This window comes from Diadema antillarum, unplaced genomic scaffold (genome assembly GCF_040938485.1).
Source record: "Diadema antillarum isolate AM-2024a unplaced genomic scaffold, OU_Dant_1.0 seq00000697_RagTag, whole genome shotgun sequence".
In the NCBI taxonomy this organism is placed as follows: domain Eukaryota; kingdom Metazoa; phylum Echinodermata; class Echinoidea; order Diadematoida; family Diadematidae; genus Diadema; species Diadema antillarum.
In genome coordinates, this window is record NW_027271602.1 from 564083 (window position 1) to 579281 (window position 15199).

Genomic DNA, 15199 nt, shown 5'->3' on the forward strand with positions numbered 1-15199 from the left:
CTTGATTTTTCACAAACATTCATTAGAAAAGTGGGAGAATCTCAAATTCGCTACGTTCGCAAACGTTCGCCGCTCAGTGATATACCAGCTTGAAGTGAAATTTAATGCACGTAGACCTAGCACATGAATCTGAACTTCTGAAGTCTTAAAACGCATTGAGTACCAAAGTATGCACAGTCATTTTGGGTAGTTTGTTGCTATAGGTCTGCAGATGAAAATATCTATTAATTAGACATTAATCAAAATGCACTAGTTACTCAAACTGATTTATGTTATAGCAGGGCTGCCAGCCTCAAGTAAGAGTTTGGAGTGAGACTGCGAGGGAGGAGCGACCAAACCTGAGGGATCGAAGCAATAGTTACGTTCAGACGACAAGCCCTAACCTCAAGAGTGAAGGTTAGGAAACCTCGAGGTTAAGCTCTTGCTCCCTAACTTCGACATGCATCCACACATCGAATCTTAACCTCGAGGTTACGAAACCTCGAGGTTAAATTCCTGCCCCATTGAGTGCGTTGATTTTTGCGTCCACATGGTGCTTAACTACGAGTGGGGAACCCCCCCCCCCCCGCGGCTCGTGGTTAGAGTGCTAACCATAAGATTTCTCGGTGCTCTTAACATCGAGCTAACGAGATTAGTTAACTACCAGTGCATCTCCATGGTCCCTAACTACAAGCTTAACCTCGAGGTTTCCTAACCTCAAGGTTAAGGCTTGTCATCTGAACGTAACTAATGATGGTGGTGGTGATTGAAGGGGGGGGGGGGATGGTGTGGAAGGGGAGTGACACTCCCCTTTCTATTGGGGGGAGCTTTGACAATGCACTCTGGTGCGTACTTCAGTAAAGATTTCAAAACATGCATTAAGAGTGTGTGCCTGTGGGAAAATCTTGAGAAAGTTTAGGCTTGGGCATACTGAATGTTCAGATTATCAGGGACTTGGGGAACATTTTTTTTTTACTTTCTGTTTTGGAGATTCATCATGAAAATTCTGTCATCAGAGTGAGACAGTTAAATTTTGGTGAATTGCATTCAGTCTCACGCTAATTGCATGAGAGTTGACAGCCCGGTCATAGTTGCTAGAATACACAAATTCCTATAGGGCCTACATAGTATGTTTTGATCACATGAACAAGAAAAACTCATGTTTTAAGAAATCATAAGAAAATATTGGGCATCACGTACACAGCAAGGGCATCAATGTGGATGCAGCTACACAGAAATGCCTCCTTTCCCTCTTCTACAAACAATATATCCCAATACAGATTCTGGTCTCATACCAACTTGTATAAATCAGTAATTGCTGCAACAAATATGAATATGGATGTACATGCACAACAGACTAGTACAACTATTTTTACAGAATAGCACAAAATTGTGTCAGTCATTTGATGGTAAAATCTATGACCTCACAACAAATTTCTTTTCTAAACTTTACATTGTATGAACACTATGAGATGCCTCATTTTCTATGACTGACTCTAAAATGGAAGACAAAGTTTATAAGTTTTCCCACATTACTTCTGAATGACTAAGCCCTATCTGTAACCCCTCCATCATTACCCAGCTATTGCACAAGAATGACTTATGTCAGGACATAATCATAAGAACTTGAAAAGAAATGGAAGCACCAATAAAAGCAACAACACTCCAGCCCGAGCATAGGCAATACTTGTGTATCTAATAGGTAAAGCTCTTGCAACACAAAATACATTGTATAACAGCGAGCTCACAGCAATGGGATCACAGCACTGAAGATATTTGAATGGTATCAAAGGTGAAGGCATACTTTAGGTTGGTGTACTGTCATGAAAGAAAAAAACAAAAACGAAACAAAGGCAGAAAAACTTCAACGTCTTGTCTTCCTCTCTGGTTGCGAAAAATCCCACACACCAAATACTTTGGGAACAAAACCACATGAAATTTCCATAACAAAGCTTTCTCACTGCACACCCTGCCATGGAGGGCACAGAGTCAAAGGACAGGTGTTTACTTGTGTTGCTTGATAAAGCCTCAGATATGCAGTAACAATCGGGCACTTGTCAAAGAAGAGAATACTTATGTGAGAAGTGGATGTAAATGTAGTGCGTGCAAATGTACCACAAACCAGCAGTCATACACTTGTCACTTTTCACAGCACCTAATCCTCAAAACTTTAGATTTAAGATGGGACTCTGAAGGGAGGCATAAAGAGAGACCTGTCTGTTTATAAGCTATCTACTTGCATTGGTCAATGGGGTGCTAATGAAAATTAGGAGCAACCTAATTAAAGTACCAGTTGTACATATCCTTCTCTGAGAACTGCAGCATCCTTTGCATCTGAAATAAACTGTCAACACTAATCTTACAAAATGTACTTTGTCTTTTGGTTAGGTTATCCTGAAAGGAGAAACATTTCCTGATTTGGGGAGAATACAAATGTTGGAATAAACTGATTTTGAGTAAATGTGATTTCTTTTGATTGGAACTCCCTTTACAGTACATGCAAGATTCCTTGGCATACATGGTAACTAAACAGTGCTTACCAAAAGCAATGCCGAATAAGATAATGAATAAGAATACATGTAGCACAGGCATTAAAGAGTAACCCTGTTATGATTTGTCCTCATTGAACGGCAGGGGTGCAGGCATGCTTGAACCCAGATGTCAAGCTGTGTAATATCTATTTCTACATGGTGAAAAGGTCATGGTATACAGTACATTGTAGAACCATGGCACAGGGAATAGAAAACTTACTCCACCAGTGCCTACTTATGAGACAACCCCTGAGTGGTCTAGGCCTATATTCTATCATTCACGGACTAGTATTTTGAAAGAAGAAATCGCCTCAATTTGCCCTGAATGGGTATAATAACTTGTTAAATGCTATGCATAGATCTTCTTGAACACTATGAGTACATGCAGACTTGTATCATCTTTATCGCTTTCAACAAATGCATAGGCCTAAATAGTTTTTATCATAATTTGCATCAAAAATCATCCTATAGTGAATGACTGAAAGGGCTTCACCTGATTAGGTGTAGGCCTACAGTACTACTTCAGGATATTGGTATGTTTGATACTCCAAGGTAAATTGTTTGGAAAATGATGTCACTTTTTGAGATGACATTCTCCAAATAATACTGTATAAGCTGTTATTTTCATGTACAGATATTTTCGCGAATGAGGAGGTGACAGACATTTTCGCGAGATGTTGTTTTCGCAAATTGACATCAACGCAATTATAAATGCACTCTTACCCTAGCATATGGCGACATTTTCGCGTGTTGTTAAATTCACCGTCCAACTGTGATTCGCGAAATTCGCAGAAATTAAACCCTCGCGAAAATAACAGCTTATAAAGTACACTATTTGTGAAATGGGTCACAGGGGCATTTGCAGCATTTGTGATGTCATCCTGTGCTGCTCCGTACAATCACTGTTATACAACACCTAAAAAGAATGTAGCGCATCACGTGACATGCAGTCAGAAGTACCATTGCACGCTGTTGTTGTCAGCCGTGCAATTTTGTTTTGTGAATTTACGACATTAATATGCATGCGAAAGTTCTTGTCTACACTATGCATTGAAAACCAATAGCATTGAATACCAATAGCAGTTCACAAAAATTTTATGTCGCGAAAAAGGTTGTCGGCTCCAATTCATGAAAAATTTCTTGGCGCGAGTATTTCTGGTTTTACAGTAATGCAAGGCTAATGTCACCAATTTCCACTGATTCCCTTGTTAAAACTCTTGCTCAACTCATAGATTTTGTTCCACTGCACGGCTCTGATGTCACTATAAACAGACCTTTGCCAGTTACAAAGTGCGCATTCTGTCAATCATTTTACTGTAAACAACTAATTTCCAGCTATCAGTCTCGTGTACTTGACTGATTGACTGAGACTGTGTTTCTCATTTGCCTTTCATGAAAAAATGGTTGCCATTTCTGTACTAAATTTAAGAATCCGTGTGGACCACATCTTTTGATGTCCGAGGTGTTGTGTAAAACAAAAAATGTATGGTCTTTACTTGTGCAACGGAACAAGATTTTACACTCAGTGAAAGATGAGGCCCACTATTCAGTGTCTCCATTAGTACTATTCACTTCAGGCTACGCCCCTCAGTGGATAGTACTATTTTGGTGTCACCTCTGCCCACAGCTTTAACCTGAAACTTTTAAGGCAAAGTATACTGTTGTATTATCATAGTACAGCCATAGAGAAATATTCTTCTATTGCAACAAGGCCAATGAGACAACCTAAAGTAGACTTTTGGTTCATAAAAGTTATTATAGCATGGAGTCAGGGATGATTACTGAACATTTACACTGCACATGTGCATTGCTTATTATGGGAAAATTTATCTTAGTAAATACTCCAGATGCAAGCAATTTGGTGATCTTATCATATAATGTATGAATACTAACATACTAGCAGCAAACATACCCAAAAATCTTTAACACAACTGTACACAGCTGTATAGCATCATCAGTGGGTAGTCAATTTCATTTGTAAGCATATTATATGTACATGGCATATAACCATGAATAATGAAACCAAAGCATTTATGGAAAATGCATACAATGTCTCGCCACAGGCAATATTTTTTTCCTAGTTGATATTGAATTCTTGTAGAAAAACTGTAGAATCAATTGACAAGATGCCACAGTATCAATCATGCAAAAAAATCAATTTCCAATCACAAACTAACAGCATTATTAGAATAATTTACATCTCTGTGTATGTGGGCCGTCTTCTAATTCTGGATTGGCCAGTTATAATGTAAAATTATGCAAACCAAGGACCACTGGTATTCTGTGGAATCAGAAGAAAAACTAGAAATGTCGCTACGGCGACTGATGCCTCCACCATAATGCATGATTCTCCCAATAGGTGTATAGTACAATGTCTTCACAATGTGTGATGACAGTTTCACATAACTGGCAAAATATCGAAATAACAGGTTTATCAGAAATATCTTGAATGTTCACTTTCCACGAACTGGGTTTGCTATAATTGTCTATTTAAGAGTACAGGTACACATATTTGGGGAATTGAAAATTTTTACTTGACTTCTGACCGACCTTATTATAAGTTTAAATGCATTGAGTATAATTTTCAAGGTATGAAGAAAGAGTGTAATTACAGTACAAAATATATCTTTTTTTTCATTTAAACCTAACCTGTGACCCTTAACCTTTGACCTTTGACCTTCTGGCTGGAAACTTCCAAGAGAATCTCCATTAAGTAATACATGTACATATATTAAATTTTAAAACTAATAATGCAATTATTGCATATATGAGGGAAATAGTAACATTTTGAGGAGTTAACCTTGACCTTTGACCCCTGACTATTGACCCATGACCCCTAAATTCCCTAGATAATCCCTGCCAGTCAGTACATGCATATGTACCAAGTTCCATGAAGATACATTGAACCATTTGTGAGAAATGTGCTATTGCAACATTTTCACCTAACCTTTGACCTTTTGACCTTTGACCTTATGACATGAAACTCTCTCTGGAGAATCTTTATGCAGTAGTACATGTCTACACGAAGTTTCAGGAAAATAACTGCGGGCATTGCATAGATATGGGGGAAATAGCAACATTTTTAGCATTTGACCTTGACCTTTTGACCTTTGACCTCTTGTCAATGTCACTAAAATCTACTCAACTAATTGTCCCATCATACATCATCCTTGGACCAAGTTTGGTGAAAGCTGCTTCATCCAGTTTTGAGTTATCACATAAACAGATAAATTTTAGGATTTGACCTTGATCTTTGACCTTTGACCTCTGTCCGATTTCACTGAAAAACTAATCAAGTAATTGTCCCATCATACATCATCCTCCAACAAAGTTTGGTGAAATTTGCTCCATACAGTCTTGAGTTAATGCGTAAACGGATAAATTTCATGATTTGACCTTGACCTTTGACCTTTGACCTTTTGCCGATTTCACCTAAAATCTAATCAAATCATTGCCCCATCATACTTCATACTTGGACCAAGTTTGGTAAAATTCCAGTAAATATTACTCAAGTTATCGCGTAAACGAAAGCGGACGGACGTACGTACGGACGTACGGACGGACGGACGGACGGACGGACAACCCGAAAACATAATGCCTCCGGCACCACTACGTGGCGGAGGCATAAAAAGGAGAAATTGCCCATGTAATAATGCACTGCTGCATATACAGTACAATGTACATTTCTGTTTTGCTGCATTTGACCAAACTTCATGTATGTTGCAAAGTGCATTGAACACCATGATGTGGTAGGAGTACGCTAAAGGCAAAAGCTAAAAACATACACAGTAATGTCAAAAACATAGCAGCACTTAAACATTATCTTCAGCAAATATTGGCATTTTCAATTACTCATGGCTGGCCCATCAAAATCCATAGTACATGTATATCATCTATCAATGGCACAATCAATCATTTAGAGTAAAGTATAGATACAATGTACATGTAGAGTCTCTCCAAACATGAATTTGTCACCAGAATCAATGCAAGGACTTAGACTCCATTTACAGTGAGCGAATATGCCGGGCTCGGCCGTGGCCGAGCCTGGCCTTCATTTCAGTGTAAACGCGCAAAAGGCCAAATGCGGGGCCAAAATTGGCGCGCATTTAGCCACACTCTGGAGGTGGTCTCGGCCACGGCCGAGTCGCGGCTGAGTCGCGGCCGAGCCCGGCCTTTTCTCAGTGTTAACGCAAACTGGGCCAAATGCGGTACCAAATTTAGTCTGGCTTCCAGACCCTCTGCCCGTACTATTTTGCTATTCAGGATATTAACCCTCTCAACGTTGAAAACTAGTATAACTTAAGATGGTTTTGTCCTGCAAAGGATTTTTCCTTTGGCAAAGGCCTTTGCCGAATGGCGACTTCGTTGCCACCGAATCCAGTTGGCAAAGGGTCTGGAAACCAGACTCTAACAAATTGCATTTATTTACAAGCAGAGCGCAACTACGACAAAATACAGAAAGGTTTGAATTAAAAGCACTGTAAACGGGCAGAATTGCGGGGCTCGGCCCAGCCCCGCACTGTAAACGGGGTCCATGACAGTCAACATTTACTAGCACTACACATTTTTTTCCCCAAAAGACAATGAGCAATTAATCACAACCATACATGTCATTGATTCTTCACAAACACTTTTTTTTCCCTCGAAAATCAGTAATGTGAAACAAGCCTGTTGTGGGCTTACACATGCACTTACAGAGGCCCTGTACAATGATTGTCTCAAATCAGCACCTGTAGTTATTTTCATGCCAGCAAAAGCCAGTGAAATACTGTTTCATTGTGTTTCACTGTGACTGATAAACAGACTTGTTTCAATTCACACGACACATTATCAGTCACACGCAAGATACGCCAACTCTAATGCCAAGGATATATATCTGACTGTATAGTTGAGGAATTTTGCACATCTGAAGGAGGAGCATTCAATCAGATATGAAGTCATCCTTTCACTTCCCCTTGGGATATTGTCTGCAACCTTTAACCTTGACCTTACTGGTCTTGCAGTTGCCTGGATAGAGATAAGCAATGGAGCCATGTTCACAGTATCTAACAGAAACAAAACACCTCAATCCCAGCACCAGTGCGCACCCCTACACTTGTGTCGCAGTACAATGTACACCATGTATCACACACCCTTCTGCTACTCTCTGTCAGCAGAACATGTTGTACTGTAGGCCTATACGGCCAATATTTCGCGAGGTTTTTATTTTCGCGAATTTTGCGAGTCAGGTGCTATTCGCGAAATTAAAGACACGCAAAAAATATTGACTCTGATCCCCATGTGAATGTGACGTATGTGTGTACACTTCTCCGTTTAGTACAGGACTCCACGATCGCGAATTAAACCACTCACAAAATCATCTGGAAGTCCTGATAATTTGTGAAAATTTAGACTCGCGAAATATATGCCGTACACAGTACTTAAATGTTATCACATACTTTTCAAGCAAAAATAGAGTTGGTTCAACAATGAATACAATGTAAATGATTTATCTGCATTTTTATAACAATAAAAGCATTATTATAGGTTCAGTCTTAAGCAGCATTGTAAGTTCAGTCTTGAGCGCAATGATACAGTACACAAAACAATATGATCCTCTGAATTACAGATAGAAGGAAAATAATACTCCTATTCGATTCTGTATCATTACTGCAAAACATGATATATTCACGGCATGAAAATTTCGCGAATCGGAGCTGACGGCCTTTCTCGCAGCATGAAATTTTTGCTACTTGCCACTGGCATCCAATGCATATTGTGTAGGCAAGAACTTTCGCGTGCATTTGAATTTCGCAAATGTTGCCGCTCGCGAAATTCGCAAAATCAAAATGCACGCGAACATTCCTTGTTTTTACAGTACGTGCCAAATATTTAGCGAGTCTAATTTTTTGCAAATCGGGACTTACCAACAATTTTGCATTTGGTTTAATTTGTGATTGGGGAGTACAGCAATGGATGGGAAAATTTATGTTATGCATTGCGTTGCAGAATTGCAGATCAGAATTAATATTTTCACATAATGTGAATAGCAACCAACTCGTGAAATTCACGAAAATAAAAACCCAGCGAAATATATGGCATAAACAGTTATCAACTGGACTATAAAACATGACCAGTGATGCAGAAGACTATTACCAGTGACAGTGTTGTGCTAATTTACATGCCTGTTACTTGACAAGTACAGAGAATGTCGATGCTGGCCAAAGGAAAGTTGCCTCCTTGCAATTGACAGCTCTGTTCTATTGGCACAATTTTGTTTCCTAAGCCATCTCTCTGGCAGCAGTACATGTATTTATCTATCCATCTATCCATATATCCATACCAGTAGGCCCTACATATTCTAAGAATTTCCATATTTTTCACATACAAAAGTTTTCCTATAGGTAACCGGTTATATCACATTCCTTTTTTCTTCTGAGGTCAGAAGTTAATTATACTGTTGTTGTTGTTGTTTTTTTTTTTTTTGGGGGGGGGGGTTGGTGAAGCAACTAAAGTAAAATCTCTTCAATTTGACATTTCTAAACTTTATTGATATATAAACTTCTTCTGCAATCAGGAAACTAAACCAACAATTTTGAAATTCCAAATAAACTTGACATGCTACGGCATTTTCCACTCAGCCAGGTCACCTGATCACATTTGGTAAATGCAGAACTTTGTATAAAAGCACTACTCTACACCAATAGCTGAAGACAGACACCCACAGTTTCTTGAATGCTTATGCGTATATCTTTACCCATACGCAGAAGTAGCACAGTGAAATCTTATGTCATGAAATGTGGATATATATAGCCATGGTACTACAAGTATTGTTATGGTTTTCACAAATAAGACACTTTAAAAAAAATCAAATTTGGCATTTTAGAGGTCTTGATGTACACAACATGCCCAAGAGCTCTAGGACTGTACATAACACTGACTATCGAATGATTGCTTGGTCAAAGAGGTACAAGCACAAATGTACATGTACCTCCTTTGAGTCCTTGGTTTGGTCAACTCTTTGCTGTTCTAGTGTTCAGTCAAATCATAACCTGAAAGAGGACAGGAAGCACCAGGTTAGACAAAACAACACATGTATTTCATTTGCTGCATTACAAGTCTTTTACAAATGCTGCACCGCAATCCATCAGCCTGTTTTGTTGCAATCAGCTATAATGTAGGCCTACTTATACATAGCATCAGCTATCATATATAGCACTGTAATGGAGTGTACAGCCTTGGAGCTATTAGGAGTGATGATAGCAGTGCACATAAACAAGTCATCAAAACAAATGTCATCACTTGACCATGCCTTCACTCACCATCATAGCCTGTCCATTAGGCCAGTCCACCAGTCTTTCCCTGCATGCCTGAATGATATACCCTGAATTGCAACAGATGGTTTCTGCTGTTATACTGTACCAGTCTATTCAAACCACCTTCACGGCACTTTTAACACACACGTTGGACAAGCAGCATGCATCAGCCGATGGCTTCTGCCATGAATAGATCCGCATCAAAATTAATGTGCACTGGCAGGTCCGCTAATTCTGCGGTGTGTAGTTGTTTCCCTCTTTGGAATCAACTACCACTTGGGTTGACAATCGTGCCTTCTATTCTTGCACTCACTACCAACAGGCACCGTCCTTACTGTTCCTATTTGCTCACTGCACACAGATCGGTGATTATTATTACTGTTTTCCTTGTTGAAATATGAGGTTAATTGACGTGAAGGAGCAAAACTGTACAGTGATTCAAAAGAATGAAAATGCAGTAACACAAAAAAGAACGGAGATTACAGCAGCAAAACACACACACGAGACTAGTCACACAGGGCAAGGGAGTACAAGTAGCCAGCTTAGGGAGGGTAATGAAACAGGAGGGACTCCAGTTTTGATCACTACCCATTTCTTCTTGCTCACTACCCATACAGAGAGAACAGTGCAAGAACAGCCCCCCTTCCAAATCTCAGCTCACTTATTCATTGACCTTCTGTCTAGACCAGCATTCTTCACATTCCACACTGACAAGGACTGCTCCATTCACCTCAATAGGGGAGAGAAGTGGATTACACTTGTTTGTAGCAGGGAGGGAATTAGTAATGTTTGTATAAACAAAACAGATGGATGACCGTGAGGAGATGGGATGTAGGCTACAATGCACAGTGCTCCAGTGTTGTGTTATACTCCAATAGCACGATTTCATTATTTTTTTTTTCTTTTAATATATGCCTATTTATAACCAGAGCCACCTGTAGAGTCAACTGACTTTGGCTAATTGGCACCATGTGACAAAAAAAAAAAAAAAAAATCATGCTGGTAGCATGCAATGCTTAAAATTATACATTTATTTTCATCAGTCCATTTTTCCCTCTATAATTATGCATAGTCTGATGAACTTTTCCGTTTCATACACCATGACAGGCATAACAAGGGCTGACTTGTGACTGTGAATAATCTATGAATTAGGATGCTATCTTTAACAACCAGTGTTGAAGGTTGTCTTTATTGTGTGCCTTCCTGTCATGGACTAGAGTGCCTTTCAGTGAGGTAATCCAGTCAGAAACACTATCAAAGAAAGGTTTTCAAGAACCTTCGTGTTGCACACATCTTCCTAAAGCAGAACCTCTAAGGCTAGCAAAGCTTGTGAGTGTCTGCATGCCCCAAGTTATGCCCAAATAACCACTTCAATTATTTGCATAATTGTGTTTTGCTGACAAAATATACTTACCTCATTCTTATTTGTACTGTTTTCTATTTGTACCCTACACAGGTGATAAATTGTGGGTATATGGAACTAAAGCAATAATTATCTGCCATGAAACTTTTCATGATGTTACAGCATCAAAATTTCAGTCTGAAGTGACGTCTGATCTCAAGTTATATGACACGAGTGATATAACTACAAGGTGACTTTTTCATATTACATACATGTGTATGTGTGGGTATATATGATTTGTTCCCCCTCCCCCATCAATAATAATAATCATCATCATCATCATCATCATCATCATCATCATCATCATCATCATCATCATCATCATGATAATAATAATGATAATAAAAAATCACCCAACTCCACAAACTTGATCTTGATTAATGTGAAATAGAACAGGGCTGAATGTACTTTCCAGGGGTTTTGTTTATATGGCAGACCTATACCCAAGTAGCTTAAGATTTTCTTGAGACACAATTTCTCTGGTGTAGGGGAGTTTATCTGTCTCAATGATAATAAAAGAGCAAACAGAATTGTTGGAAAACGAGTGCCCTTTTGTGACATTGAAATAATCATCAATTCAAGAAGCCATGCAAGTACAACCAACTGACAGACTCTGATCATGATACTTTTCGACAAAGGCCCTATGTGAGCATGTGCTTGATGTGGCCCTCTGTGAGTAAAGACTTCTGTTTGGCTGAGAGATTTTAGACAACAATGTTTAATTTACTTCTGCCTACATTGTACCTTATTTCAATGAATAGACTACAAGAAGTGCCACTCCTTTTAAAACAAAAGAAGGAAATAAAAACCCCACAGATGCTGTCATTTCATATCTACTTGTTCTGAGTTTTATAATCATTTCAAATGACACACACAGTTTCTGCTCAGGTTAAAATCATGTTTGTTTGTTTTTTGCATGATCAAATTGAGTTAATTCTGTGCATGAAAATGTAAGACCCCGTTTACAGTGGGCTGGGCCCCGCAATTTTGTCTGTCTACAGTGCCGGGCTCAGCCCAGGCTTTTAATTCAAACCTTTCAATATTTAGTCTTAGTGGCCCTCTGCTTGTAAACAAACACTATTTCGCAATTTGGTATAGTCTGGTTTCCAGGCCCTTTGCAAACTGGACTCCCCGGCGACAAAGTCGCCGCCCCGCAATGAAGTCGCCGCCTCTGCCGAAGGCAAAGGCATTTGCAGGACAAAACCACCTTCAACTATACTAGTTTTCGACGTTGGGGGCGTTAATATCCTGAATAGCGAAATTATAGTACGGGCAGAGGGTCTGGAAGCCAGACTAAATTTGGTACCGGCCCAGGTTGCCTTTACAGTGAGAAAAAGCAGGGCTCGAGACTACCTCCAGAGCTTGGCCAAATGCGCGGCCGATTTTGGTACCGCATTTGGCCTTTTGTGCGTTTACAGTGAAATGAAGACCGGGCTCGGCCGCGTTTCACTCACTGTAAACGGGGTCTAAGAATTTATGACACTTGATTTCTGTACAATAAAAAAAATAAGCCTTGTTTTCAGATGATACTATGATACTATTACATTCGAAAGGTGATGGTGAACTTGCAAGCAAATATAATTTGTTACTTGTCTTTTTTTTACAAATGCTTCTCCAATGTTCACTATCTTCATGCTCTTGTCCTGCTTTTGTCAGACAGTAAAGACTCACTGTAGATTCTTTCTCTACTGAGCAAAAAAATAATAATAATAATAAAAAATCACAAATGAAGTATGTTCCTTTGCAAAGAATGCCATCAACAGAAAGATTTATCTCGTGGTAGTCTGCATAAAATCACATGTATCCAATTTTAGATAAGACTGTTGCCAGTGTTGCACAGGGAACTAAATTTCCATTCTTTTCTTCTCTTTTCTTCTCTTCGTCACTTAAAAACAGTTACCTCAATAACAAATTTAAAAAAAAAATCTTCCTTCTAATACTAATGGCCTTTCGTGCATCAGCATGGGCTCTATAATTTTCCTTAATGTTGCCTTTGATATCAGAATAATAGTACTGTAAAAGGCTGCAAAATGAGGAAGAAGATTTTAGGGCCCCCTTCCCTTCTTTTCTCTGCAATGCCTTCACATAACTATGGTATACAAGTTCACTTTTGATAAGCAGTCTTTTTTTTTTTTTAAAGAAAGAGATAATTTTGCTAGAATTTGACATAAGTAAGAAAATTATGAGATATTCAAGTGTTACACATTACCAGGAAACAGTGGTATCAGTCTTAACCACACATGCGAATTGGAGGTAGTGATGACATCACCTTTTAGAGCTTCCCATTAACCTGTACACTAATCTTCACTAAACCACCTTCTTAGAAATGACACGAAAAGGGAACTAAATTATATCTATTGCATTGAAGTACTGTCGTGTTATGATTTAGCGATCATTTTAAGGGGAAAAGGGGTTACACACTGCAGTTGCTGGATCATTGACCACAAAACTTTATTTCTGCAATATATTTGTGAACATCCAATAGATAAGTACTGAGGCAATAAAATCATCTCCTCCTCTGATTCCTGTGTATGATTTTGACCAATATCTCTAATTTGTGAAACCAGTGGAATCATTAAAATTCCATAACGTGTTTCATATGGAACATTAAAAAAGAACTGCAAACATTCTGTTTGCTTGATTCTATTTCATTCCTAGCAGTCAACTTGAATATGAAGTGGCATTTCACTGCAGATCTATGCTATAGATGGACTCTCTTTCCATTTCTTATTGAGCCACACTATCAACACGACAGCATGCCAGCTTCTGTTCATCTCATAGCTCCTTTGAGGTGAAAGAACTGAAAAGCATGCACGACACTCTAGATTCACTTGCTCTGTGATGTCGCTACCAACTAGTGAGAAACTACACCACTTTTTTTTTAATTGGAATCTGACAGTTGCAAGTTTTGACACTGGAAGCATCTCCTTGAGCTTAGAAATTGCAACAATTATGCCAGGTTTTGTGACAATCAGATGGAAAATCCACTATGCCCCAAAATTTTGAGAGAATAAAGTTCTTTGTGTTTGCCTCACAACGGAAGACGGGGACATCTCATATCAGTTACAAGTAATTAACAAGGCAAACAACTACTCTCAATGGTTACAATACACAGACAGCTGGGTATCAATGTAAGGTCTGCTGCTAATCTACAATAGCGCCCTCTACCTGCATCAGCTGGATAGCTTTTATTGACAAGACTGAGTATGAAAGACCCCCATCATCTTTTTACAATGGAATGAAATAATCTTTGTGTCACCATTGATTCCTGCCAGACAGATATGCCACATGCACCATAATACACTGCAGTTGGAGTCCTCACAAATGCATTAATTTCACTCACGGTATTCTGATGATAATGCAATGTCAGTGTTTCTAACTGTGATATTTATTCAGACTACACCAAAGAAGGATGTTACTAATTTTTTGTTGTTGTTGAAAGTACCATGCAGTCTGTAACAGTGTTTGAGGTTGCTCAGAGACATTCTGAGGGCTTAAAGTTACCAGCTACATGGCAACCACAATAACAACCATGTACCCACATAAAGCTTTAAACACATGCCAATGGCATTATTCCAGTCTCATAAAAAGAGAAAACTTCAAACCCAGACCAACTGCACAACGACGTTGGATCTTTTGTTTTTGGAGGGTTTCTTTTTTTTTTTACTCACCCCCTTCTCTGACAGTTCTCCGCCGCACACGCAGGTTGATTTTCTTTGACTTAACACACTGAAGGGGGAAAAAAAATGAGAAAAACACTCATGAAAACAACTTGACAAATATCCATCACGCACTCTTATGAGATCTTTAAAAGGTTGGAGTTAAAGTACAATTCTATACTACATTCAAGTTGACTTTGATAGGGCAAAATCATATCAACAGAATGGTAGAGGTCTCATGAAAATCTCATATACAATAGCAAAATTATGGAAGCTAATAACCTTACAAGTTTTCAACAAATGATTCCGCACGCCGTAATCCAGGGAACTGGC

The 15199-nt window shown here is 38.9% G+C and overlaps 1 protein-coding gene across 2 annotated transcripts in view; it reads right to left on the bottom strand.

The window, feature by feature from the left end:
* The window catches only part of LOC139737631 (protein PALS1-like), a 138284-nt gene that overhangs the window by 45547 nt on the left and 77538 nt on the right, over nt 1–15199 (bottom strand). For both annotated transcript variants that reach the window (XM_071648305.1, XM_071648304.1), the window contains exon 5: nt 14879–14936. In XM_071648305.1, coding sequence (XP_071504406.1) covers nt 14879–14936 — 58 coding nt within the window. The remainder of the gene's footprint in view (nt 1–14878; nt 14937–15199) is intronic.